The sequence below is a fragment of the Carassius carassius genome, chromosome 45 (assembly GCF_963082965.1).
Source record: "Carassius carassius chromosome 45, fCarCar2.1, whole genome shotgun sequence".
Lineage (NCBI taxonomy): Eukaryota > Metazoa > Chordata > Actinopteri > Cypriniformes > Cyprinidae > Carassius > Carassius carassius.
Window position 1 is genome coordinate 17,305,131 of NC_081799.1, and position 26,737 is coordinate 17,331,867.

The 26,737-nt window shown below is 36.1% G+C and overlaps 1 protein-coding gene across 1 annotated transcript in view; it reads right to left on the bottom strand.

Moving 5' to 3' along the window:
* Positions 1-4,028: 4,028 nt before the first annotated feature.
* Positions 4,029-26,737, bottom strand: part of uvrag (UV radiation resistance associated gene) — a 110,219-nt gene continuing 87,510 nt past the window's right edge. The window contains exons 14-15 of the mRNA XM_059539099.1: positions 13,008-13,099; positions 4,029-5,006 (exon numbers count right to left, since the gene is read on the bottom strand). Coding sequence (XP_059395082.1) covers positions 4,292-5,006; positions 13,008-13,099 — 807 coding nt within the window. The 3' untranslated portion in view covers positions 4,029-4,291. The remainder of the gene's footprint in view (positions 5,007-13,007; positions 13,100-26,737) is intronic.

Below are 26,737 nucleotides of genomic sequence, written 5' to 3' on the forward strand. Positions count from 1 at the left end.
AAGAACAGAAAAACAGACGCAAAAACTGACCGGACTGATTGAACTCCAGCACAGACTGAGCAGAATTAGCACACAGCAGATCTAGAAACACATGCAACACATGCTTTTGAATGTTGCACTTTTTAGTATTCAGATTTTGTGTGAAAAAGTTAGTAACATTTTAGTAGAGAGACCAGTTCTCTATTTACTAGCTGCTTATTAGTATGCTTATTATTAACCTATTGGCTGTTTATTAGTATGTGTATACAAAGCACATATGCTGCATGAACATCTTCTACATCTCTAATCCTACCCAATACCTAAACTTAACAACTACCTTGCTAACTATTATTAAGCAGCAAATTAGGAGTTTACAGAGGCAAAAGTCGCAGTTTGTTAATAGTAAGAATTGGACTAAAAAAAAACCTATAATGTATTCAGCACTGAACATATACAAAAATATATCAATCTCAAGCATGACTGTCTGTGACTTCATTTATTTCATCAAAAACAGAACATATCATGGCTCAAATAAGAGTCAAACCAGAATCAAAAGTTCAAGAAGATTTCTAATGCAACCTCCCCATCCCATAATACTTCAGACGCATTTACACATTCCAGCAATTCTGTTGCCATAGCAGTGCCGTCACCTGCTTCTCCGATGTGTCTAAGATGGGGTGACGTGATTTTCCAGTTAAGCCAACTGCTGGATCTGCCTTCAATCCCAGAATTCCTCACACCTGCAGTGGATTAGCTGTCCAGAAAGACAGTGACGGCTCTCACAGACTGAAAGAGTCTTCACTCCACAGCTCCTCTGTCTTCAGAAACAGAGCGTTGTTTATCTGTGGTTATGAGGCGTCTCCGGCAGAGCGTTTTGTTTAAGTGGAAGCACTCTGTGAGAACAACAGTACCAAACAATTATATCTGTCACAGAATTACACATAATATGTCATTTATAGAGCAAAAGCAGAACGGGGAATTTTGACGGCCCTATACATTCTAGAAGTAATTTAAAAGGGAATATAATACAATTAATTAATAGTATTTACTGTATAGGGCTCTCAAAATACCAATATTAATTATTAAAACACAAGACAAGATAAAAAGACAACTGAACTGCTCATTTATTTCATTAAACTGTGGTCTTTAATAATAAAACACCCTTCATACAAAAGTATATGTACAGTGTCACAGCAATTTATGGAAATGCATTTCTTTGTATTCTCTTAAATATAACATGTATTAATATAACAGTCATTCAAGGAAAAACAAAAATAGACAGGAAATCAAACAAAAGTTTTAGATCAGGGTGAAATGATGTAGAAGTCAACCATTACTAGTCCTTCAAGATGACACTGTGGTCTTTTCTAAAGACTTATTAATACATTCATGTGATTCTTATGGAAGAGGATCTGACACTTGTGTACACCTGGAATAGAATAAGTGTTGAATACTGCTTGGGAAAAAAGCACATACAAATGGCTTCTGAAAGTGTTATTAGATGACTTTACATTATAGAGCAGTTCCATAATGAAGAAGAAAAAAGAACAGCAGTGAACAGAGGAACGGCCATCCTGCTCCTCTTTAACAGTATCCAGTGCACATCATTTGCATTTTGTTTTTTCTGATATCTGAATAACTGTACACAGTGGGAAAGTACATTGACATTAAAGGAGCTTCAAGGAAAAAGTTGACCAAGCAACCCTGAAGATTTTGCTTCAACCTTCTCGAGCCTGTTGTTCACACTGGAAGTGACTGATACACATTTTTATAAAATTTCATTTTGTATACCGTAAGTTATTTTACAAGATCTTAGAATACTGGTAGAATTTATTTGAATGTCAATGTAAGTACATTGCAATCAAATGATGATAAATTAAATAAAACTATTTTATACAAATGGGAAAAACTGAGCTGGAGTGGCTGTACAACACTCGAAAAGTTTTATCTAGAGAAAAAAAAATTAAGAACTGGGTGCAAAAATAGAATCGTGCCATTGACAATATGAAGTAATGAACTCTTCAAGTGTAGACAGCTTTGTTGCATATAATAGGAGCTATTGAGTTTTGTTACGTGGTGACGTGCCGCTCGCATCCAGTGTTGACACAGCATCAAACTGTGAAGCACAGCTGTCAGGGTTTATAATTCTGGGTGAATAAATCAGAGAGAATACAAGTTCTCACAATGGTCAGGCAGGAAAAAAGGGGGGTTGCAAAATGTGTACGTGCATGTTTTTCATCTTCTGAAAGCAGGACTCGGGTGTGCAGCATGAGAAAGGGTGTCATTGGTACAAGGACATTCCTCGCCCTTTCTGCCCACCCTGACCAACAGCCATTCATTTCCTGGTCCAGAGCCTGGTATATATCTGGCTTTGTTCTCAGGTTGGTACTGGCACACCAGAGCTCCCGCTGTAATACTGAAAGGCATTTAAAGGACAGGTTCACCCACAAATGAAAATTGTGTAATTTCTCATCATTATTCCAAACCTGTTTTCTTCTGGAAAACACAGAATGAAAGTGGCATTTAAAAACATGTCTGTTTATATATATATATATATATATAAATATATATATATACAATGTAAGACAGAAAGAAAAAAAATAGCTTAAAAACTTTTTATTGATTTAATTGATTGATTTTTTTAATGAACAAAAAAAATCTGTTAGTTGTCTTAAGCCACATCATTCACATGGTTGTTTTTATCAAACCCATTCAACATTATTAACTAATTTAAATAATATTTAGTTCAACTATTACTGTTAATAACTGTATATTTATCAATATACAAATTAAACTAATAAACAAAATTAATTTATACAATAATAATAATACAATGGAAATGTAATTATATATACAGTACAGACCAAAAGTTTGGAAACATTAATATTTTTAATGTTTTTGAAAGAAGTTTCTTCTGTTCATCAAGCCTGCATTCATTTGATCAAAAATACAGAACAAACTGTAATATTGTGAAATATTATTACAACTTAAAATAATAGTTTTCTATTTGAATATACTTAAAAAAAAAAAATTTATTCCTGTGATGCAAAGCTGAATTTTCAGCATCATTACTCCAGCCTTCAGTGTCACATGTAACATCCAGTCTATCACATGATCATCTAGAAATCATTCTAATATTCTGATTTATTAAAATAAAAGTATTAATTTTATTTAAAAAAAAGAAAGAAAAAAAATTACTGACCCCAAATTACTGACCAGTAGTGTATATTGTTATTAAAAAATATTTATATTTTAAAAACATAGCGTCTTTTTTTTTTTTTTTTACTTTTTATTCATCAAAGTATCCTAAAAAAGTATCACATGTTCTGAAAAAATATTAAGCAGCGGAACTGTTTCCAACTTTGATAATGAATCATCATATTAGAATGATTTCTAAAGGATTTGCATCACAGAAATAAATGATAATTTAAAGTATAATACATTTAAAAACAATTATTTTAAATAGTAATAATATATCACAATATTATTTTTTTTCTTTTTTTATTATTACATAATAATATATCACAATATTACATTTTTTTCTTTTATTATTACATAAAATATTACATATTTTTGATCAAATAAATGCAGGCTTGAAAGAAACCTCTTTCAAAAACATTAAAAATAGTAGTTTGCAAACTTTTGGTCTGTACTGTATATATATATATATATATATATATATATATATATATATATATGTTATATGTATATGTTTTTTTAACAAATTGTATATAATAATAAAAGTATTATTATTATTTTACTTTACAGAACATCAGTAAAATTATTATGGCTGTCATAATTTCTTTGCTTTCAAATATCAAATGAATCACACAATTGGTGATTTTCACCGAACGTTGCATCCTCAAAACATCACTGGATGGATTATTTTATTGTATGGACCAAAGCAGTTCTACTAAATATATTTTGTTTATATATTTCGTGTTCCGCAACGACATGAGGGAGAGTAAATATAACACAATTTTCATTTTTAGGTGGAATATCCCATTAAGACTGCACATCCATACACTCAGAATGACGTCCAGCACGCATTTCATCCAAACTTTCTCTTTATTTCACTTTAAAGGATTATAGAAATGCTTCGAGAAGTGCAAATCAGACAATATTCCAGATTTTTTCGAATAATATTAATAATTATTGTAACAATATTAATTATAATAGATTTCTTTATGTAATGTCAATACTTGTTGCAGTTAGGGTGAAATATTACGCAGGCTCAGCCTCATGTCACCGACCAACTTGGACGCCAGTCACCCTTTGACCCGTTTCTCCAGGCCCACGTCCAATATCCCAGTCATTTTTCGGAGTTCTTCCGAGGCCGTCGGAAGCTTGACATGTTTTCTAGTGCATAGATGCGCCGCGAAACCTCTTCAATCCCAGCGGCATCGAATTCTCCCAAAACCTGTTCGTCGCACTCGACTGCAATCGCGTGCTCCACGGGGATACATGGGTAATCGTCCAGTCTTTCGGCACCTCCCAATCCCAACCCTAATCCTAGTCCTAATCCCAGCCCTGTGGCTTCAGTGCCCATAATTTCCTCAGCCTGCTCAACAGAGCAGCAAAGTTCGGCTGTGCTTGCAACGACCAAACCTATACCCTCACTGACAGCTGAGCCATTCATGGCTCCTGGGAGCTGAGGGACAGAGTCAGACGGTAATGTACTGGCTATGTCCGTAGGTATTTCCAGAGGCATCTCCGTATGAGCCTCGGACACAGTCTCTCCATCCCCAAGTGTATCCACAGTCTTACCTACTTCAGTGCTCACTATCTCTGTGGACGGCGCTGATGGGACTTCTGGAGTCTTCATGGGATCGGGCTGAGTCATGGCCGTGTTGTAACTAGGCGGAGGGGTTTGGCATTTCTGTCTATCCGCATCTGAGCCAGTCCGCTTCCGGACGTCCCGTTCAGGGGAGCTGGAGAGGGTCGGAAAGCCCACCTCGGATGCGGTGGAAACACTGAGATGAGACTTTAGAGGGACAGGGATGGACATGGAAACATGGTGCCTGTCACTGAAAGAGAAAAACAAAAAAGTAGGCACATGGTTATGATTTCCAATCACCTCGCTTTAGAATCGGGAGAGCAAGAAGTCGAGGGATGGGAAAGAAATTTGAGAGTGTGAAGATGCTGATGTCAGTGGAGCTCTTTGTTGCTGATGGATCATCTCATAATTCATTTACACACAACGAGAGCCTGGGAGAGCTCAGCCAGAGTCTCTGATCCTCAACCTCACACACGCACTCAAAAAAATACACTCGCACCCCCCTAAAACACACACAGCTGTTGGACTACATACATCATCTGAAATATGACATCTAGAAAGTAAAACAATTGTATAGGATTCGTCATCCTTTACCAGGAGCTTTCACGGAAAGCTACAACAAGCTGCAAACTTATAAAAGTATCACCATGCAAAAACAGTCAGGTTATCTTAGATTTAAAAAAAAAAAAGAAAAAAAGAAGAAAAAAAATCCCAGAGGTCACACTCATTTTAAGATATAAAATTTAGAAGAATTTATTACGGTACTTAAATTTAGCTGGATGCAATGAATATATCCAAATTGACATTAAAGACTTATAAATACCTATTAAATGCTGTTCTTTTGAACTTAAAAAGTCACATTTTTCAAATACAATAAAAGTTTAATTAATCAGAAATGTTTCCTGAGCAAATCAGCATATTTGAATGATTTGTGAAGGATCATGTGACAATGAAAACTGGAATAATGCTGAAAATTCAGTTTTGCATCACAGGAATGAATTACATTTGAAAAATATTAAGATAAAAAAAGCACATTTTAAATTGTAATAATATTTCACAATATTAATGTTTTTACTGAACTTTTGAACAAATAAACGCAGGCAAGTATACATTGCTTTTTAAAAAAATTTCAATTAAAAATAAATTGTAATTTTAAAGATGCATTATTCACAGTATTTGTTTTATCCATGCACGAAACGTTACTGTTAACTCCTAACTTTAATAATACTATATCCCACAATGTAATGTATTTTACTTGACTTTCCATTTCCACTTGAGAAATAAACTGGAATTAATGTAAGCTACAATTTTAAACATCTGTTTTTACTCATTATTTGATTGGACTGCAAAAATTCATGATATTTGTTAAAATGTTTTTTTTAAACTGCTTTATTTCTGAGACGTGAACTTGTAACATATTATAATGAGGCATTGTGCAAACAATATTGCATACTACTGCCTCAAATGTTTATGGTAGTGTTGTTGTTGTTTTTTAATATTAAATAGTATACAGAGTACTGTACACAATATAAACTACGGTACATATGTTTTTGTGCCTTCAACACAGCAGTGAGTATATCCACTCAAAGTCATATAGTATGTGCGGTAGAGAGATGTGGTTTAATTCCTGTGTCTGGACAGGCTGCATTGCAACATAGCAGCTTTAATGCTGTCCGACCGCAGCGATGAATTTCATTACCAAGAATAAGCAAAGAAACATGCTCCCAAATTCCTCATCAGTTCACTGAAAACAAACATCTAATGGTTGGCCATTGCGTGGCGTGTACTGTATATTCGATTTCCCAAATGATTCTTCTTGCGCTCAGACCGTTTGGCAAGTAATTAGATCCAGTTTTCAGATGTGAAATTGGGAGAGACGTTCCAAATGAAATGTTACTGTGAGCAAAACCATAGCATTTCAAAACAGCAGTCAGATGTATCTGCAAAGCATTAGGGTGGCGTTCAAAACCATGTCATCTACAGTTGACTAATGACGACCTCTGATTGTAGAAATGAGTCCTTGTACTCCCATCTCTCAGACTAATATTCTTTATTGTGCTGTATGATTACGGATAAAAAAAAAGTTATTTTAAAATGTGTTATCAGCCCTAAAATAGTCTAAAGCCACATACACCAACTTATGTACGTGTTATGTAGATATGTAAAACATATGGGTTCCATCTAGCCAAGTGTTTAGACGGCATACCCCTAGCAGGGAAAAATAAAGCATTTTTTGTTTGGAACAGGAGGCTATTTGTTACACTATGCTTCCCCTTATAAATGAGTTCCTCAAAACATGTGTCAAACCACAACCCTTAATCAAGAGCAAGGGCCGGTGTGTGCTGGTAGATGGCGCAGGGCTCGAGCACGCCTGAGCAACGGAGTTGGGAGAGAAGAAGAGGGGGCTATTTGCGCTCAAGCATGCCAGACTGATCTCCCAGAACCATAATAATATTTTTCATGCAGCACATTTTCTCTGCTGGACTTAAACTTGGCTTTTAAAATGGGCCAATTAGGCTGTCCCCACCCCTCCCTCCAAGAGCACAGTTTTGGCAGGGAGATGGAACGTATATCGGGACGTCCTGTGTGGGTGGTGGTGGTCCAGGAGTGAACCGGAGAAGCTCCGGAAGAATAACGGCGGCAGAGGTGTGTATTCTTGTGAAACGGACTCTGGAACAAGAAACAGACTCAAACTACCCAGGAGGAATTCGGGAAACCACAAATTCACCACGGTTGAGTGAAAAGCAAAAATAAATGCAGGATGACGTTAAAGATAGTTTGAATAATGTTTGCTTAAGACCTTACACCTCTCCTATGGACATGGATATACTTAAATATATTAATAGCCCTGAAAATATGTTTGCATAATGGCATACTAACAAATACATGAAGAAATATATATTTATAATCATTAAATATAAAAACAAATATAAAACGATTAAATGAATAAAAAATATAATGATAAAAATATGATATTATTATAGAATAATATATAATTGTCAATTATTATACTTGGCAATTATGAAATTACAGTATAATAATACTATTTACAATTACTATAATTGACAATTAAGTACAGCGCGCCAACATGCGCACTATTGCACTACAGGTGTCCCGAGTTCGAATCCCGACTTGAGGACCTTTCTCGATCCCGCCCCATATCTCTTCCACTTGACTTCCTATCATTTCTGATCTGTCCCGTTATAAAAATCGATAATCGATTAACAGAATTTACATTTTGCAAGTTACATTGCTGCAAGTTAGCTGAGCATGTGTTCCCTAGTTCGTTTGAGGTTAAGACAAGGACAATTAAATATGACATTTTCCGTTGTTGTTTTTGTATCCAAGAAACTGAGAGAAGCATCTTTTTCAGATTATCGAAGGGCTGGCCTGCATTCGCAAAAATACTTGTGTGCTAATTTACCTATTGACATAAAAATGCATTGTTTATGGGGATGACAAATTGTTTCCTGTATTCCCGTTCTGGATATGCACCAGTAATAATGCTTCAAAGCCTCAGATGTTTAGATCCCACTGACAACCTCCATAAAAATTTACATTGATATGAATGATCACAACATGTGGGACTGTTTCTGCCACTTAAGGGCAAGTGGCAAATAAGGTCAAAGTCGTCACTGTAACCAGGGTTCTGTAATCGGAATGTTTTTTTGGCGGGATGACTGCATTAAGAATAAAGGAACATTGGAGGAATGTTGATTGAATTTCAGAGGAACATTCCACCAGATGTGAGTACAAACACCTATCAGTATGTTATCCACAGAGACAGCATCATACCACTGTGCAAATCTATTCAGACAGTTCCAAGAATTCCTAGCTCTGATTTTGATACATATAAAATATATATTTCAGTGTGTACTTTGTATATAATTTATGCTGCATTTGGAACACCTGTGTTTCTCTGTGTTTACAGGTTTTTAAGAAACCAACCAAGAATGGATTACTTAGTTGTCTTTGCACATTAAACTGGCATAAGAGAAGGTATTTTAACATCAAAAGGACCTTTATTTCTAAGTGTACGCAGGATTAAGGAATTAATATATGGGTGGACATCCAAAAACATAGTTTGTTATTAATCAGGCCTTCCTTCAAGCTATTTGACAGCCATTTATATACTGGATTAGCAAAAGCTTGTTATGAAGATGTATAATAAAATAGTTGCCTGATGAATCATGTTTCCAAAGAGATGGAAAAGAATCCACCTGAATCTTTCCAAATATGGTGCCAAGTTACAGAACTTACTCTAGATCGGTAAAGCTTGGGAATTTGTGCCAGCGCTATAGGCTAAACTTGGTGGGCGGGTTTAGATTTAAACAAAATCAATGAATAACAAAAAACAAGACATTTTAAAATAAAAGATATAAAGATGAAGATTTATGGTTTGTTAGTGTTGCACTTTCACCAGGATTCCAAGGGATTCTTTAGAACTTCCAACCCCACCCAAAAGTTTTCATCCTGGGGTGTTAAGTCTCATCAGTCCCTTCACTTCCATGTCTTTACCTGCTCTCAAGAGCTCCACAGTGGGGCTGTAGGACCTCTAAAATGCTGCCAGAGTCCTGTGCCATAAATAAGAGAATGTTTCGGTTTGAACTCGGCAGGACACATCATTAACACAGCTGCACCATGTCTTGCACCCCCTGTCTGCCTTTCACCATCTTCACTCTCTGTTTCTTCTTAGACTCTATCCACTGCTCTAAACTGAGACTTTTTCTCTCATCATTTTGCTCTCCTTCCACATTTGGCATCTCAGACTGTTCCCACTCCAACTGGACTGACGTGCAGAGGAAACCGCCAGAATGCATGAGAGTGATTATGGCTCCAGCTGTAGGCAGCGAAGAATGAATCTAACTGCCAATCAGTGTTTGAATGGGAAAAAGCAACAGGATGGTGAAAGTCTCAGAGATGTGAGATAAGCTTGTTCTCTGTTGAGTCTGTTCGACAGGACTCTGCCATGTTAACAATTTTATCACAACACCCACTGAAAGCTTAACAGATCTGAAATGTCTGTCATTTGCAAAGTTCTAAATTTTTTCCTCAAACTCAGCGGACAAAACACCAGATCCATAGATTTTGCATGGGCTTTGTAACAAACAAAACCAAGATTCTGAGGGACAGAAGTTCAGATCGGTCAATATGTTGTACTGCTGCTTTCTTTCAAAGTTGTGCTTGGGATATTCTTGCTTTATTTTCAGATTTCTAACCATTATGGCTTGGAAGGTGGTGTAAAAGAAAGCAAATCAGCATTGTTGATGCATTTTATTTTATTTTGATCATTAACTCAAAATGGGTTTCCTAGTTGGAAAAATTCAGTCCAACTTCAAGTGGAGTTTAACAAATTTTTCCAAATATGAAGTTGGAAATTCCAACTTTCTGATTTGGAAGGCAGCATTAAGGTCCTAGATAACATTTTAAAAGGCCAGTAGGCTACATGATTGACAACCAGATAGACAATTTGAACCTCGTTTTTTTTTCTCTCTCACAACCCAATTTACTTACAATCAAAATAAATATACCAAAAATGGTTGGTAGTCTCTGTGCTAACAAATAATGATGTAATGGAAATTATAACTTCGTGACTCAATTTGTGTATTCCTGAAACCATTCTAAAAAACTAGGAACCAGGTAGTTTTCCCATGAAAAAAGTTCTTTACTTTATCGTCCAGTCAGTAAATCGAGCTGAAACACATGCTGAGTCCAGTGGTCTGAGCCAATGGTTCTGCTAAACGATCAAACATTAATAACCCCTGTTCAGAAATTTGGTCGTAAGACATGCAAAACTCCTGAACACCCAAAGCAGATGGCGAAACTGTGTGTGTTCAGACCCTGTCAACTCTTAAAACAAATTTGAACAGATCAATCCATTTCATTAAGCCGGTCTCGAAAACTCTGCCATCTCCCTTTCCTGTATAAACATCATTTGGGATTAAAGAAGAAGGGCAAAATAAATCTCTATATTTTCTGAACATGTTCTCCTCTGAATCTGCAAAATGACAGCACTGGTTCCCATGGTACACCTGTGGAGTGTTCCCACTTCTTCATGTGCTTTCTCTGGTATTCCCGTCCCCTTCTTTTCCCCTCTAAGGAACTCATGCAGCTGCCCTGATGCAGATTTTTATGCGCCGATAATTCACATCGCTGGCCCCTGCCATGGAAACATTATCTAAACTGAGAGGGGAGGGAGTGTAGGAGAGGAAGTGAATGCAAGAGTAATAAAAGCAGTCTGCAACAAACGGAAAATGAAAGAATCCATTTACTCTATATTTCACTTTTCAGCTTCGGATCCAAAGAGTTGCTTCCTGCGCTGGAGAATGAGTCTAGACCTCCTGTTTGAGTCAAAGTTAACAGAGGCCCACTCTGTATAACGTAACTTGACTGCAGGAGGGTCTCAGAGTGCTGTAAGTTATCGTTTACGGCTGTGGGGCTATATGAGGAAGATGTCGAAAGGAATGTTCTGCAGTTTTGTGTTTGTGTATACGGTCCCTCTCTCCCTGGGGGAGGCGGAAAGTACTCTTTTACGGTTCTAAGCATACCGTCGAGTCAACACGACCACCCTCCGGGTCTGTTTAGCCATGCAGCGCAAACGCTAGTTCGCTGGACTTCCACTTCCTCCTCTACTTCCTGCCACTCTGTACGGTTCAAGAGGTCAAAAGGTCACACTTTCATCTGTTCCATCTTAAGCATTTCCACAATCCATTAAACATTACTGGGGGGACACTGAAGGGTTTTACTTACCCTGGCCTCCTTCATTTCAAAACACAGATTATTAAATTAACATTCAGATAGATGGATCGCTGAACCAAGAAAGAGCTGGAGAGATCAAACGCAGGCTTTCTTTAACTATGTTTTCGAAAACCATGGGATACAACAGGGAATTTTAACCATCACTGATGTGAAAATGCTAATTTTATCGCTTTCAAAAGTTGGCTAGATTACTACAGTGATTTATCACAGCGCACATCACCAGACACTAGAAAGTGACTGTTTATGCTACAATGATTTATCAGTGTGAATATAATAGTACTGTAAGTATAATTATACAATTGTTACATTTTCTGAAAATAAATGTGAATATAACTTTTCATTTTTAGGAAAATATGACCATACAAATGCAAAGAAAATGTGAATATAAAATTAAAAAAATAAAGAACATTTTCTTAAAGAGCAGGTCATATGGGTTTTTGAAAAATATCTCTTTTGCAGTTTATAATGTAGGTATCCTTAAATGAAAACAATCTGCAAAGTTGTGCATGCAAAAAAGTGCATGATAAATAAATATATTGTCTCTCAAAAAAGAGAGTCAACTCAGAGTCGCCTTAACGAGTTGTAATATTTTCGAATCTTTTGCCTGTTACCGGTATACGTCACTGGGTAACACATTTGCATAATCCCCATCTGACAATGAAATAAGAACAGAGTCTGACCTGCCCACCAACACAAACCTCAGCTTTTAGTGTGTTTACATCATGTTGAGATAACGCTGTGTTCAAGGATACCGCAAATACAATTCAAACCTTTTGTTTTGTGCATGTCATTTTTGTGCGTGTCAATGGTAGCGCAGGCTAACTGGCTCAAGGACTCCTCTCTGTACCAATCACAACAGGCTTGGCCAGCTGACCAATCAGAGCAGAGCAGCCTTATGGAAGGGAGGGGTTTGCTCAAAACTTGCTTGGAACAAATCATTTACTTATCATTGGCAAATGACTCTAATATAAAATTTATATTTTGAGGAAATTACAATGTTTTCTGACCTAAGGATCCATTTAAACCTGAACTCCAACACAATATTAGGACACTTTAAAATACCATGACTTGTTCTTTAAAACATCTGAGTACAAATATTAAAATAAAATATGAATATATATATATATATATATATATATATATATATATATATATATATATATATATATATATATATATATTTACAAATATGTACAAATTTAAAATTCAAATATGAAAAACATTATAACTTTTTGCATTTGCTGTGAAAAAATATAAAAGGAAAAATATTAAATAAATATAATTATAAAAATTAAATATGACATTGTATATAGATATTTTATGAGGAAAATGAATCTTTAAATATGAAAAGGAACTGTGAAAATTAATATATATGAGATGTTTTTTTTCCCCGTTTTATCCTCCACCACATAAAACAATAAGTCTGATCCCAATCTGAGATATCACTCATGCCCATACCTTAGCAAACATCAATAGTAATGATAAAACTCACCATCGTACAAGTAGCCCATGCTCTAGGAAGTGCTTCAGGTTGGGTAAAGTCTGACGCAGATCTGGGGTGGAGAGCCCATGCTGGTACCTCAACTGTAGAAAGAAAAACACAGAGAAAATGTATTTGTTACAAACATCATCACCTGTATGAACGATGAGTATACAATCACTATATGGCATCACCTGGGCATCTTGCCATCAGATATTGCAGCAGGTTAATTCATTACCCCACAGGTGCGCACACACATACACACAAAAGGTTTTACATCTGCAGATGTTTAAGTTATTTAGTCTGCTTTTTTTGCAGAGCCATTGACAGAAGACATTTAGCAGCTCATGGTTGCCTTAAGTTTCAAATTAATACTTAATAAAGATGGGAACATATATATATATATATATAAAAAAGGATTTTTAAAGAGTGAAAGCAGTCCTAAAACTGTTTAGAGACATTCACACACTGCCCAGAACCATGTCATGTCAGAGTCATGACATTATGACAACAAGAAAAGTGATCAACTAATATATAATATAATATAATAATGATTTCAGATTCCATTCTAACTGACAGCTGTTTTACAGTCTGGTTACATGATACTATAGTAGACCAGATAGATAGAGTTATCCTCACATGACAATCTCAAACATTTATAGCCTCATAAACCACTTGCCTGAGTAAAAAATAAAATAAAAAAACGTCTGTGCCATACCACAACACTTATTTCTACTGCTTTAGACTCTTTTTAAAGGGGAAAACAATGGGGAGAGAGCTTCAGAAGAGACACATTGACAGAATGGTAAACCAAGTCAGACCAAGGGGAGGCTGTGTCAAAGAAAATATGAGGCTGATCTACGTGATCGAAGACCCAACAAGCTCAAACGTTTTATTTCCCCCTCTTGTACAATTGTTCAGTCTAATACATTGGCCATCAATGCTTTTTGACATGTTAACACCAACACACACCTACAATAATACAGCATGTATGTATGAACAGATGGAGATGGGATGTGGGAGGGAAAAAAGACAAAGATAAGAAAAAGGAAGTGTGAGAAAAATGGCACACATCTGGAATTAATGAAAAACGGGAGGAAAAAAAAACACGCACACACAACTCTTCCCAAAAAGCACGATTTTCTTTCTCAAGGAACATAATTTCTTTCTGAGTCATGTCAATGACAAAACTGTCTTCAGTTTACAATCAGAATGAGAATCAAACAAAGTATCAGTATTCTCCGAAAAAAATCAGCGCCCCCTTTAGGCTTGGAGATGAAATGTAACAATAACAGTGATTTTATTTTCAAAGAAAAGCAAGTGCATGAGGTCTCAAGGGGAACTAATGTATCAAGGACACTCCCTGACAAACATCTGGTTTATCTGGCTGTATGGCAGCACCCTGCGCATGTCTTCATAAAACCTGATCAATCATAATAACACCATAGTGACAGATGATCCGCATGTGATTTCAATTACTTTCAACTATGGCACTCCTACAGGCCAAGAATTCAATAGGGATATGAGGGAAGAGAGAAAATGACGGAAATACACTGGAAAATAGAGTAGGTTATAATTAATGACAAAATGGAGCAAAAGCCATTTCCTTTAGGTGGTTCACTAGTGATCTGCTACAGAAAAAAAAAAAAAATCGGTTTATTTCATAATACTGTGGACACAGATTATTTAGCTCACCTGTAAAACTACTGTCTATTTTTAAACGGTGCCTTTTATAAAGATAAGAACAAACAAAACCAAGCATATCAACTTCTTGGATCCCATTTCAATCGACCAAAACCAAATAAGTTTTAAAGTAGACATGCGAGTCTGTTCACTTTCCTGGGGAAAAAAATATATATAAATATAAAATCCTATATGTAATTTAAATTAATTGAATTTTATAGAGATTTTATTCATAAATGTTTTTACAATATTTAAATTATTATTTTTATCTTTTAGAAATAGAGACTTTTACATCTCATTTACATATCGACCAACGCAATTTTAAAAAGTGCCAGAAGTCGCAAATATGCAGAGCCCATGCTCATCAGGTGTGGGCGATCTACTAGTGATGACACAGGCGCAAAATATTTTAAGACATGCTTTTTTTGGGGTGTTAAATAATAGTGCAAAGACCAGTAATTTAACGAGCGCAATCGTTAGTAAATCGCGTTGCATGACTCATTTTAATATTAACCTCCCATAACCTCCCGTCTGAAACGGAAACTCCTTCAAATGCATATTCAATAATGTCAGGCGCAAAAATAACTGTCCACACCTTTTCAGCATTAATTCTTCACTGCGTGTCTTTAGTAAACCTGACAGTACTATTTTAATGCCAAAAGACAGTTTGTAAATCTGGCCCTTAATCTTTACCCTCATAAATTCTTAGATTAATGGATAAATCAAAAAATAATAAAAACAGTAAACTAAAATTTAAACTTTTTCATTTTTATTTAATGTTTTTACAAAACAAAAAATCACATTCGACATACAATGTACAATTGAATATAAAATATCAAAAGATACACATCTGGTATCAATCAATATGATTGAAAAAAAAATCTAAATTTAGCTGATATGGTAACAACACAATGTTTATATACTGTAGTGTTTGCAGTATAACATCATTTCAATAACCAAATCTTTGTATTCACTGTGCTATTTCTGTTTGCCTCCCTAGAGCAGTTTGACTCACTGAGCATGTGTAGTTTTTCAATAAAGGTCCCCTGGGATCTACCTATTGTTTCTTTATAGAGGGCACTGCTCCAAATTTCCACTGGCGATGACATGGTCAATTCCACACAAAACTAACAGCCTTATTCATTCATGGATAAAAGTACACCACTGGCTTTGACCAGACGACCATGTGCTGGGATCTGCATGTGGACCAAAAGGAAAAAGACTTTGGAAGTATTTGCCAACAGCAACAGCATTCTGTATTAGAATCAGAATGGGATGCATCACTTATGCCTGGATGATTGCCTAAAACCATATTTGCTCAGTGTTTCTCTGACAAAGATACTGATTAGATTAAAAGCAAAAGTCAGTGAGAGTTTCCAGAAAAGTAAAACTGAAAATGAAGTAGGACCGACATGGTTGAACAGCCAAACACACAATCCAATCCGACCCCCTCGTAAAGCGGTGACTCTGCGTGAATGTTTTTACAATCCGTCTCTAATGCTGGGAAACGTGGCTTTCACTTTGTGGTGAAGATGACGATCATTATCAGTTTGTCTGATGAGATTCCCCGATGAGGAGCCTATCGGCCTGTTCCAAAACTGGAGAAATGCTAGCTTTGCAGGCAGAAGATACCATATTTTGGAGAAATTTTAACACAGCTAGTATTTCCAGATAAAAAAAACATTTCCAGAACGCAATGCACAAGCTCTGAAATGCTGAATGGAAATATATGCTCAAAATAATTTTTTTTTACAGATTATTCACTATTTATGAGTACTATGTGCTTTTATGCTTATTAGAGTATCACACCGCATAGCAAAATGCTAATATAAAACTACTGAATCAGTTGTGTTGGGTCTTAAATGAAAAGCACTATTTATGTGGCATGAGAATTATAATTCTCCCTTAGTATGCAGCATAATGTGCACTAGGTTTTTGGAACAGAGCTACAGTAAATTTTTTATCAGTACTTTTCAAAATTTACATTATTCAAAAGTTTAGGGGTTAAGATTTTTTTCTTGGATTGAATTGATCAAAAGTGACAGCAAAGATGTTATGAATTTCTATTTCAAAAATAAATGCTGCTCTTGTGAACTTTCGTTTTATTAAATATTCTTGCAAAAAATACAGCAGCCAGTGTTTTCAACACTGATAAAAAAAAATAATATTAATAATAATTTTGAGCACCAATTTGATTCAATTGATTTCTGAAGGATCATGTGACACAGAAAACTGGAGTATAGTATTATATAATTTAAAATATATTCACACAGAAAACAGTTATTTTAAATTATAATAATATTTCACAATATCACAGTTTTTACTCTATTTTTGATCAAATAAATGAAAGCTCCATGATAATAAACAAATTCCATCAAGAACATTTAAAAAAAATCTTGCAGACTCCATAACTTTGAATGGTAGGGTATATTTATTGCATAAACAATACTTCTCTCACTTCATCTGCCATCTTGGATTTATTTCACAGAGCTTGTTGCAATGCATTATTGAATCAATTTTTCTGTGAAAGATATGTGTGGTGCTGCTTTAGTATTTAGCCAAAAGAAAAGTACAATTAGTTTGCCTGCACTTTGACTGACTTTGCATTGGGAACGGGCTCATGATGCCATAACATACTGTCTCCATGGGCAGCACACTAGTTTTGGAACAGAGCATTTATGCGTGTATTCATACAAGGATTGTAATTCTTCTAAAATTGAGAACTGAAATGTAGCCAAGGGTACTGATCCGAAACCCGATATGAAGCTCAAGGAAGAGCGGAATGATGACATCATTGGATTGAAAAGGGCACAATCGCAATTGTTTCGACTGTAGAGTTGCGTCAATGTGTGTGTTCTAGAGTACCATTGTGAGTGCCTCCTCCATCTGCACGCCAACCCTTCTCATATCACATAAACAACAAAATCCCTTTTATTCATGCATATACGAGCATATAAAAAGACAAAAGACAAGATATGTCTTACACCGTAAAACCTCAAGTAGCATGTCATTAATTCAACTAGTAGTCATTAAAAATCACCCACCCACTCCCTGGGGCAGGTTGCCCCTACAAAGCAATGCATTATGGGAAGAAATCTGCTCCTGCAATCTTGCAAGTCAAAGGCATTTGGCATGCACAATTGATTTCATTACTGCCTTTGTTCATCCTTACAATTTTTGCTACATGTGTTTAAGAGTCGAGTACATCTGGCCCGCGAGCCCTCGCTGGCGTGCTGCGTGACGGAGGTATGCTCGCTCCTCTTTCCCTTGTGTGCTTGCATTACGCCATAGCTTGAGTTGCAGCGTTTGTGAATTGCTTTTGGCAAAGAGTGCTGGGATAGATTATTGTATAAACCTGGACATATTAAGCAAACAACTGCCCTTTCTCCCTCCCTGAGCTCAAGGACAAACAAATAAACATCCAGCCCACTGAAAATGCGCCATCCGCTAGACAGTAGGAGCGTCTTGGGGAACTTGGAAGCATGCAGATCGGCACGTCGGTCTTAATTAAAAGAGACAGCCTGACCTGCTGACAAGTTGAAGCAACAAACAGAGCAGCGGGTGGCACGGGGTTCTCGCAAACTGAGATTTGGAAATGTGCGAAAAAAGAGAGAGACCAACACGACAGTATATTCGGTTTCTTTTTCGCGCCGCAGACAGCTCTAAATCAAAACGGGTGTTGACAGATGCAGAGCAAAGAGAATTGTGGGTGAATAATGCACTGTTGGTGTAACAACGAAGGTATCTGCTGTGATTTAAAACCTTGGTGAGGATTTCGAATAACATTATAGCAGTGCAGGGATATGTGAACGTAAGTGAGAGCTAATAAACTAACTTTTGGAAAGTGAATGGTATACTGGCCGTTCTTCTAGTTTCATTTGGTTGTTGCTTGCTCTTCTGCTAGTTCTCGATGGTGGCATTGGGCTGCATGCTATGTATGAATGAAAGCGATATAGAAAGACTTATCTGCGGTGTCTCCATCTTAACCCAGGTGCTCCAGACTCCTACGACACATTCTCCAGACTTGACTCAAGCAAGGTTCTTGAATTTCTTCAATGGATGAGAACAACCACATAAATAAAATGTCCAGACTGGTTGTGGATAAAAGACAGGTGGTTTTCCAACCGCAGGTTTGTAAAGGTGCTTGGGATACCACAGCAACAAACAGTTCTTGGTGTCCCAGAAACACAAGAAGCTCTGGAATGAGTTCGGTCATGACTTCAGCATTTCTATGTAAAACTAAATAATAATAATAATAATAATAATAACAATGTTTTTTTTTTAATTACATTGCTAAATATTTTAAAAATTACATAAAAGTAATATATATAAAAATAAAAATGTATTATATTACAAAATTAAAACAAAATAATATATAAAATATATTATAAATAAAACCATATATAAAAAACACAAATAATATAAAAAATATGAAGTAAATAAAAGGTATTCATATAATACAATACAATACAATACAATACAATATAATATAATATAATATAATATAATATAATATAATAAAATATTATATTATATTATATTATATAATATAATATACAAACCTGATTCTAAAAAAGTTAGGACACTGTACAAATTGTGAATAAAAACAGAATGCAATGATGTGGAAGTTTCAAATTTTAATATTTTTTTCAGAATACAACATAGATGCCATCAAATGTTTAAACTGTGAAAATGTATCATTTTAAGGGAAAAATAAACTGATTTTAACCCTATATTATTATTATTATTAATGTTGAAAAGAGCTTAGAATATTTTTCAGTTTTTTTAGGGGGGATAAATTGAAAGAACAGCATTGTTTGTTACATTTGTTACATTTAGATTATTTACATCAAGATTTTGAATGGTATAGTATTGTATATTGTTATTGAAACTTCATAATATTTCACTTGATTATACATTTAGTCAGGAATTATAGTTTGGAAAAATTCTTTGGAAAAAGTGCTTCATTCTTTTTTTTCTGAGGAAATCCATTTCTCAAATCCTCAACCATACCACATCTTTTTGGGGTGAATTGTGTCTTATTCCTCTCAACAGTAAAATAAAAAATCTTGAAGAACAGTCTTGCTGCTTTTTCTTCTGTGTGGGCGTATTCAAGCCGCACGCTTCAGTTTGAATCTGAATAGCGTGTTCGGCGTGGTCACATTAGATATGATGAAGGGAGACGTGAAAAACGGACATTGCGTTGTTTTCATATGGATTACTTTATCACAGAATATTTGTTTTCGGCGGCACTTGTTTAGTTTAAAAGCAGACATGTCAAGCTTTCTATAGATATCTCTCTCATGTCTCTTCGTTGAGTATTCACGAAGATCAGCCCATACAAAGGCTGCAGACAGCACAACTTGTTGGTTATCTTTATTTTATAAGTGCATAAAAGTTTTGTTGTTATTATGTCTGTATACAAAAAAAGTAGACCCTTTACAGATTCAATTGATGTATTGCTCTTATCTGTACGATTAAAACAAAGTGTAATTTAAGTTCTTTTCGGGGTTATCAGGAGAAACTGACTTATAACGCGTATACGCGCTAATCAACTCCAGAGGGTTAAACTTCATGGCATCAACACATCTCAAAACAGTTGGGTCAATGCCATGTTTACCACTGTGTGGGATCCCCTCTTCTTTTTATAACAGTCTGCAAACATCTGGGGAATGATTAGACAAGTTGCTCAAGTTTAGGAATAGGAATGTTGTCCCATTCTTTTCTAATACAGGCTTCTAGTTGCTCAACTGTCTTAGTTCTTCTTTGTCGCATCTTCATCTTTATGATGAAGGCTGCAGGCTGGCCATTTCAGTACCCTGATCCATCTTCTATGCAGCCATGATGTTGTAATTGATGCAGTATGTGGTCTGGCATTGTCATAATGGAAAATGCAAGGTCTTCCCTGAAAGAGACGACGTCTGGATGGGATCATATGTTGTTCTAGAACTTGGATATACCTTTCAGCATTGATGGTGCCTTTCCAGATGTGTAAGCTGCCCATGTCACACGCACTCATGCAACCCCTATACCATCAGAGATGCAGGCTTCTGAACTGAGCGCTGATACCACTTGGGTCGTCCTTGTCCTCTTTAGTCCGGATGACATGGCATCCCAGTTTTACAAAAAGAACTTCACATTTTGATTCGTCTGACCACAGAACAGTTTTCCACTTTGCCACAGCCCATTTTAAATGAGGCTTGGCCCAGAGAAAACGGCTGCGCTTCTGGATCATGTTTAGATATGGCTTCTTTTTTGACCTATAGAGTTCTAGCCGGCAAAGGAAATGGCACGGAGGATTGTGTTCACCGACAATGTTTTCTGGAAGTATTCCTTAACCCATGTTGTGATTTCCATTACAGTATCATTCCAGTATGTGATGCAGTGCCGTCTAAGGGCCTGAAGATCACGGCATCCAGTATGGTCTTCCGGCCTTGACCCTTACGGACAGAGATTGTTTCAGATTCTCTGAATCTTTGGATGATATTATGCACTGTAGACGATGATAACTTCAAACTCTTTGCAATTTTTCTCTGCTAAACTCCTTTCTGATATTGCTCCCTTATTTTAGCTGCAGCATTGGGGGAATTGGTGATTCTCTGCCCATCTTGACTTCTGAGAGACACTGCCACTCTGAGAGGCTCTTTTTATACCCAATCCTGTTGCCAATTGACCTAATAAGTTGCAAATTGGTCCTCCAGCTGTTCCTTATATGTCCATTTAACTTTTCCGGCCTCTTATTGCTACCTGTCCCAACTTTTTTGGAATGTGTAGCTCTCATGAAATCCAAAATGAGCCAATATTTGGCATGACATTTCAAAATGTCTCACTTTCAACATTTGATATGTTATCTATATTCTATTGTGAATAAAATATAAGTTTATTAGATTTGTAAATTATTCCATTCCTTTTTACTCACAATTTGTACAGTGTCCCAAATTTTTTGGAATCAGGTTTGTAATATAATATAATACAATACAAAAATAAAAAATGGAGAAAAATTCTAAGATTTCTAAAAGTGGACTTTTAACATTCCACTGTGTATAACTGATCCAAAATAACAAAAACATTTAAAAGAAAGGAACTTCCACCTGGAATCTCAGCTGTATTTGTGTTCCATTATATGCATTAAAATTAAGTTTTTTTTCCTTTTCTTCCCTGTCATCCTGTTATTTTTTCCTCACTTCTGCCATGGCCAATTTACTTACATACTAACGGCCTAAAGAGGTTCTCATTTCTTGAGGGAAATTAGAATTGACGCAGGGTATGAAAACTGCGTCCCAAATGAAACCTCTTTGTTCCATCAGGGGTCGTGTTGATGAGGGTTTTGTCATCAAAAAAGTCACAACAGTTCAATGCAAAGGGGCATCTAGAATTTCTTGACAACACATTGAGGCAGATGCTTGGGAGGGTTGGAAATCTGCAAGGCCATAACTTTTCATCAGCGGAGTATTTTTACTAACATAAATGGTCGAGCAGCAACCGAACTCTAGAGATTCCTGAGATTCGGACCAACGCAGTGAGCTATTGCAGTAAATTACAATATAAACCGAGTCCTTTATGTATAAATTAAGACATTCCCTTCTTGCCCAGTTTCGATTTTGCTGGTTGGCCGAGATCTTGCCCCCCCCCACCGCTCCCAAGGGATGGTAATCAGGGGCCCCGGATGGTCCTCTATTAGTCTGCTTATGAGGGGCCAGCACAGGTGCTATCCTTATGTTACTCACCCAGGTCAGAGATACAAAGAGGCCAGGACCAAAGTATAGGCGTAGACTCACATAAAGACACGCAAAATCACTCAAAGGCTGTGATAAATGAAAATTTTTTGAATGTTATCACTTAGGTTTTTGCTCATGATCTAACTTCCTGTTCTCATATGATATGCAAGGTATAAAGTTCACTTTTGCTGTTTGAGAAACAAGGTAATGAGAAGTCCATAAAATGATGGTCTAGCTCTAACCTTGAAGAGAAAGCATTTCTGAAGAGATTTCTCCACAGATTTGACTACTTACAGGGCCACTGCTTGAAAATTAATATACCAGGGAGAACATTTTTGACAAGCCTTGGCTCTGACCACTCAGTATTTACTTATACCCACTGCAAACCTGAATTTTAGGAAGTTTTGAAAGAGACAGGCCTTCTTTAGTTTGGCCCAATGCCAGTATAATTCTGTTTGCTGGCAGTTCCTTTATAGTTCAAATATGGTACTGTTCTACATGTTGTACTGATAAGCCTTAATATAACTCATCATTATCTGGGTTACTCTGGATTCTTACTCGCTTTGGCAAAGTCATTGTGGCTCCAAGGCCTACATGGGATCGGGAACAACACAAAGGCACCATATTGTTCAGGTTATTCACAAGAAAGGTATGCATATTTTAGCTACTGGGGCTAATGCACACCCAAAGTATATGTTCCTAAGTATTTGAAGGTAAATGCAACCTGGAGATGTTTGAGGTCTTGGCTTTGGTGGGGCAAGGTTATTGTTCTGAAACATCAAAAGAAACTCAAAGTGCACTCAAAACATTCCTCACTGCATCCAAGGCCAACATGGGAGTGTAAATATATGTAACAAAACACACAAGCCATCAGCAAACGTCTAAGCAACAATTCTGAATGGACGTTCAGGCTTGGCCACTTGTTTAACACAAAGCTTTGGCCTCGCAGTGCAGCTGAAGTCTCCAATACAAAATGAAACGGGTTAATGTAAACCACAACGACTGCTTTAAAACACATGCTAGGCACTCTGGCTGCAACTCTAACAAAATTAGCCATGAAAACTCTCAATGGAGTGTGGCCATGAAGATGCCTCTGAGCTATTCTCCATCTAAATATCTCGCCAGTTTTTAAGCCAATGGAAATCTCATATAATCAGATTAACATGTGGATAATATTGCCATTGCAATCCGATACATACACTGAAAAGTATAGAGATGTAATACAATTCAGAAAGAAAACGAGCTGTATAAAACTAGCTGAAATCAATAAATTCTAAACAACATTGTGTGTGTGTGTGTGTGTGTGTGTGTGTATATATATAATCCATTATATCCTGTACACATCTATATATAAATATTTATATAAATAGTAAAGTTAAATACAGTTGGTCCGTCAACACAATGTCCAAGTGTCTTAATTGCATGCTTTAACAAGTGTTGCAATCTTTAAGCCTAGTTTCCTCGACACTGCTGACAGCCGTTGAAAAGGTCTGCAAATATGCGAACAGAACATTTTAACAAGGACTTAATACTGGATTTAGAGCGATTAAACCAAAATGTGTTTTCTTGATTGACAAATAAGCTCATGCCAATTCACACTACTACTTTTGAGAGCCGAGGAAAAAAGATACGGTTAGAGGAAGGAGACACAAACCTTTAATATCACCTCAGGTTTCACAGTCCTTGACCCTTATATCTCAAGCCCTCCATAACACTTTCTACCACTTCTTTTCATCTCTACCAATACTTATTTTCCTCCCTCCGTTCTTCCTTTCTTTCTGTCCAATCCCATAATAATAAAACACAGGTGTGGTTATACGTACCTCTCGGATTTAGCCAGATGCCAACAAGCTTAATTCAAAACATTTCCAGCTCTTGTGTTACTCAACCTTACACTTTATTGAGTATCACATGGACACGTTACAGAGACAACATATTTACATAATTACGGGAAAGGCTTACTGAGACGAATGGGAAATTAAATTTGGAGACCACCGGTAACAAGGGCCCGCTGTGTATCCAGGCCCTCGTGAGACAGACACACACACACACCAACGCCGCTGTATAACAGGACTATACTTAGACTGACACGCTTCAGATTCAGACATGCACATACTTCTCATTCTTTCATACGATAATACAATAAAGGGTTGTCTGATAAAGGCTTTGCCAGGTGATCTCCTTACGTGGGTTTAAGGGTGTAGATGTCTGTGATGTCATAGAGTGGGCATCAACAACTACACCAAAACAGTGTAGAGCCTCAGCCACTGGTTCACAAGTCAAGTTATACAACTAGTAATGAAGAGTCTGACTGACAGGGAATTTTTGATTAATATGCAGGTTTTTTTCAATATATCAATATCAAAACACTGACAGTGACATATTATTAAGACAAAAATATATATATAAAAAAAACAATATTATTAATGACAACAGATTTTGACAAAATGTTGACAAAATATTGAAAAATATATGGAAAATTAAGAAAAAATATTGAAAATACAGACAATGTAAAGAAAATAAGATAAAACTATAGAAATATATATTGTCAATAACAACAAATTTAGACAAAATATTGAAAAAATGCTTTCAATGTCACATATTTAAACAAAATATTTCAAATCAAAAAAGGTTTTTTTTTTAAAGGCTTTTGTCTATGACTCAAGTTACAGGTTTTTACACAAACAATGAAACAATGAATTTTTTGGCTGGCAGAATCATTGATTATTATAGTGTTGATATCAAAAAACAGGGAGAGAGTGCCTATTCATTAGATGCTGTTGAAAAAGTTATGGTTTTTAATAATTGGCTTTATAACATTATTAGAGAATATTTGAGTGGTGAGTCACAAAACATAATGACAAAGCTATAATCTATGTGTTATAATACTAAAGGCACATATGGTGCACATTAATCGCACATGTAGAGTAAATGACTGGAAGTTATAAGGAACATTATACACAGTCAACATTATGATTTTTTTTTCCTTTAAACTTTTAACTTGGAATAATCATGTATTATGCCAAATGATGTGTTTTTAGGTTAGGTTTATATTTTGTTAGTTAAATGAAAACAGCACTTGCAATAAATCAAGTTTCAAGTTATCTGTTTAACAATCTGCTGAGAATAGTATCATAGATAGCTTATTTTCACTTCACTCACTGCATTTATGACACAAGTCCTGAAACTGGTCTGGTCAGGTCTTGAGTTTCTGTAGTGAATGTACAGTATATAAATCCTTATATAGTGTAAACACTTTTGATGACCTCATAGGGTGCCCTGACACCTGTCAGAGCAGTTGCCCTCTGAGGGGTCCCAAAGCCATCACTGGAGTCATAAACTGAAATGAATGGAGTAACACCAGCCCATGTTAACCCAAGGTGTGGGTAACTCTAAACCAACACTGTACTCTAAGGGGTCAGAGTAACCTGTTAACACTGTAGTGACAAACAAAAGCTGTGTTTCCACTATCAAGCTTAAACCGGGCGTCCTAGTGCATGCCAGGGCCAGTCGTGTTTCCACTGTCACTTTCCGGGGCTTGATGGTGCCTCGCCGGGGCTTCCTCGGGGCCAACTGCCAGGGTTTTCTTGGATAAATCAGACGTCAGCTTCTTATTCTCTATCACACTTGTGTTTTTATTAAGTAACATTTTATCTGTCGTCTCGTTTCGTGAGTTAAGCTCCACGTTGCATATCATCAAAATATAATAATGATTTTTGTTCAGGAGCTTTTATAAAAATAGAGAGTCTGTGCTGCGGATCATTTCAGAAAGACAACAGCTATAACACCAGCATTAAACACTTTTTTAAATAAGTCAAGCTGAAAACTCACTTTCAGTCAGCAGCGAGTGTTCGAAATAATTTGATCCAATGTGGATTATTATCACCATACAAGGCAGAAATATTTATAAGCGATGCAAAAGTCTGTGCACGCTAGGCATTAACATTACCATAGTAAACATGGTATGACCGCTTGAAGAAATCAGACGTCAGCTTCTTATTCTCTATCACAATCGTGTATTTATTTAGTAACTTATATTATCTGTCACAAGCCTCGTCTCAAGAGTTTAGCTCCACGTTGCCTATCATAAAAAAATATAATAACGTTTTTTGTTCGGGAGCTTTTATTAAAATAGAGATATTATCATTCATTCTAAATGTGACATAGGCTACTGTGGCTACAAATAAACAGAAACAGACTCGACTGAATAAGCAGGCTATTTTCATAAGCGTTAAAAATAAATAAAATAGAAATAAGTGTATTTATGTGGGATTAATTTTGAGTCCTGATAAATTAAATCAATATGATCAATGTATCACTTATTCTAAAGTTAAAACATCG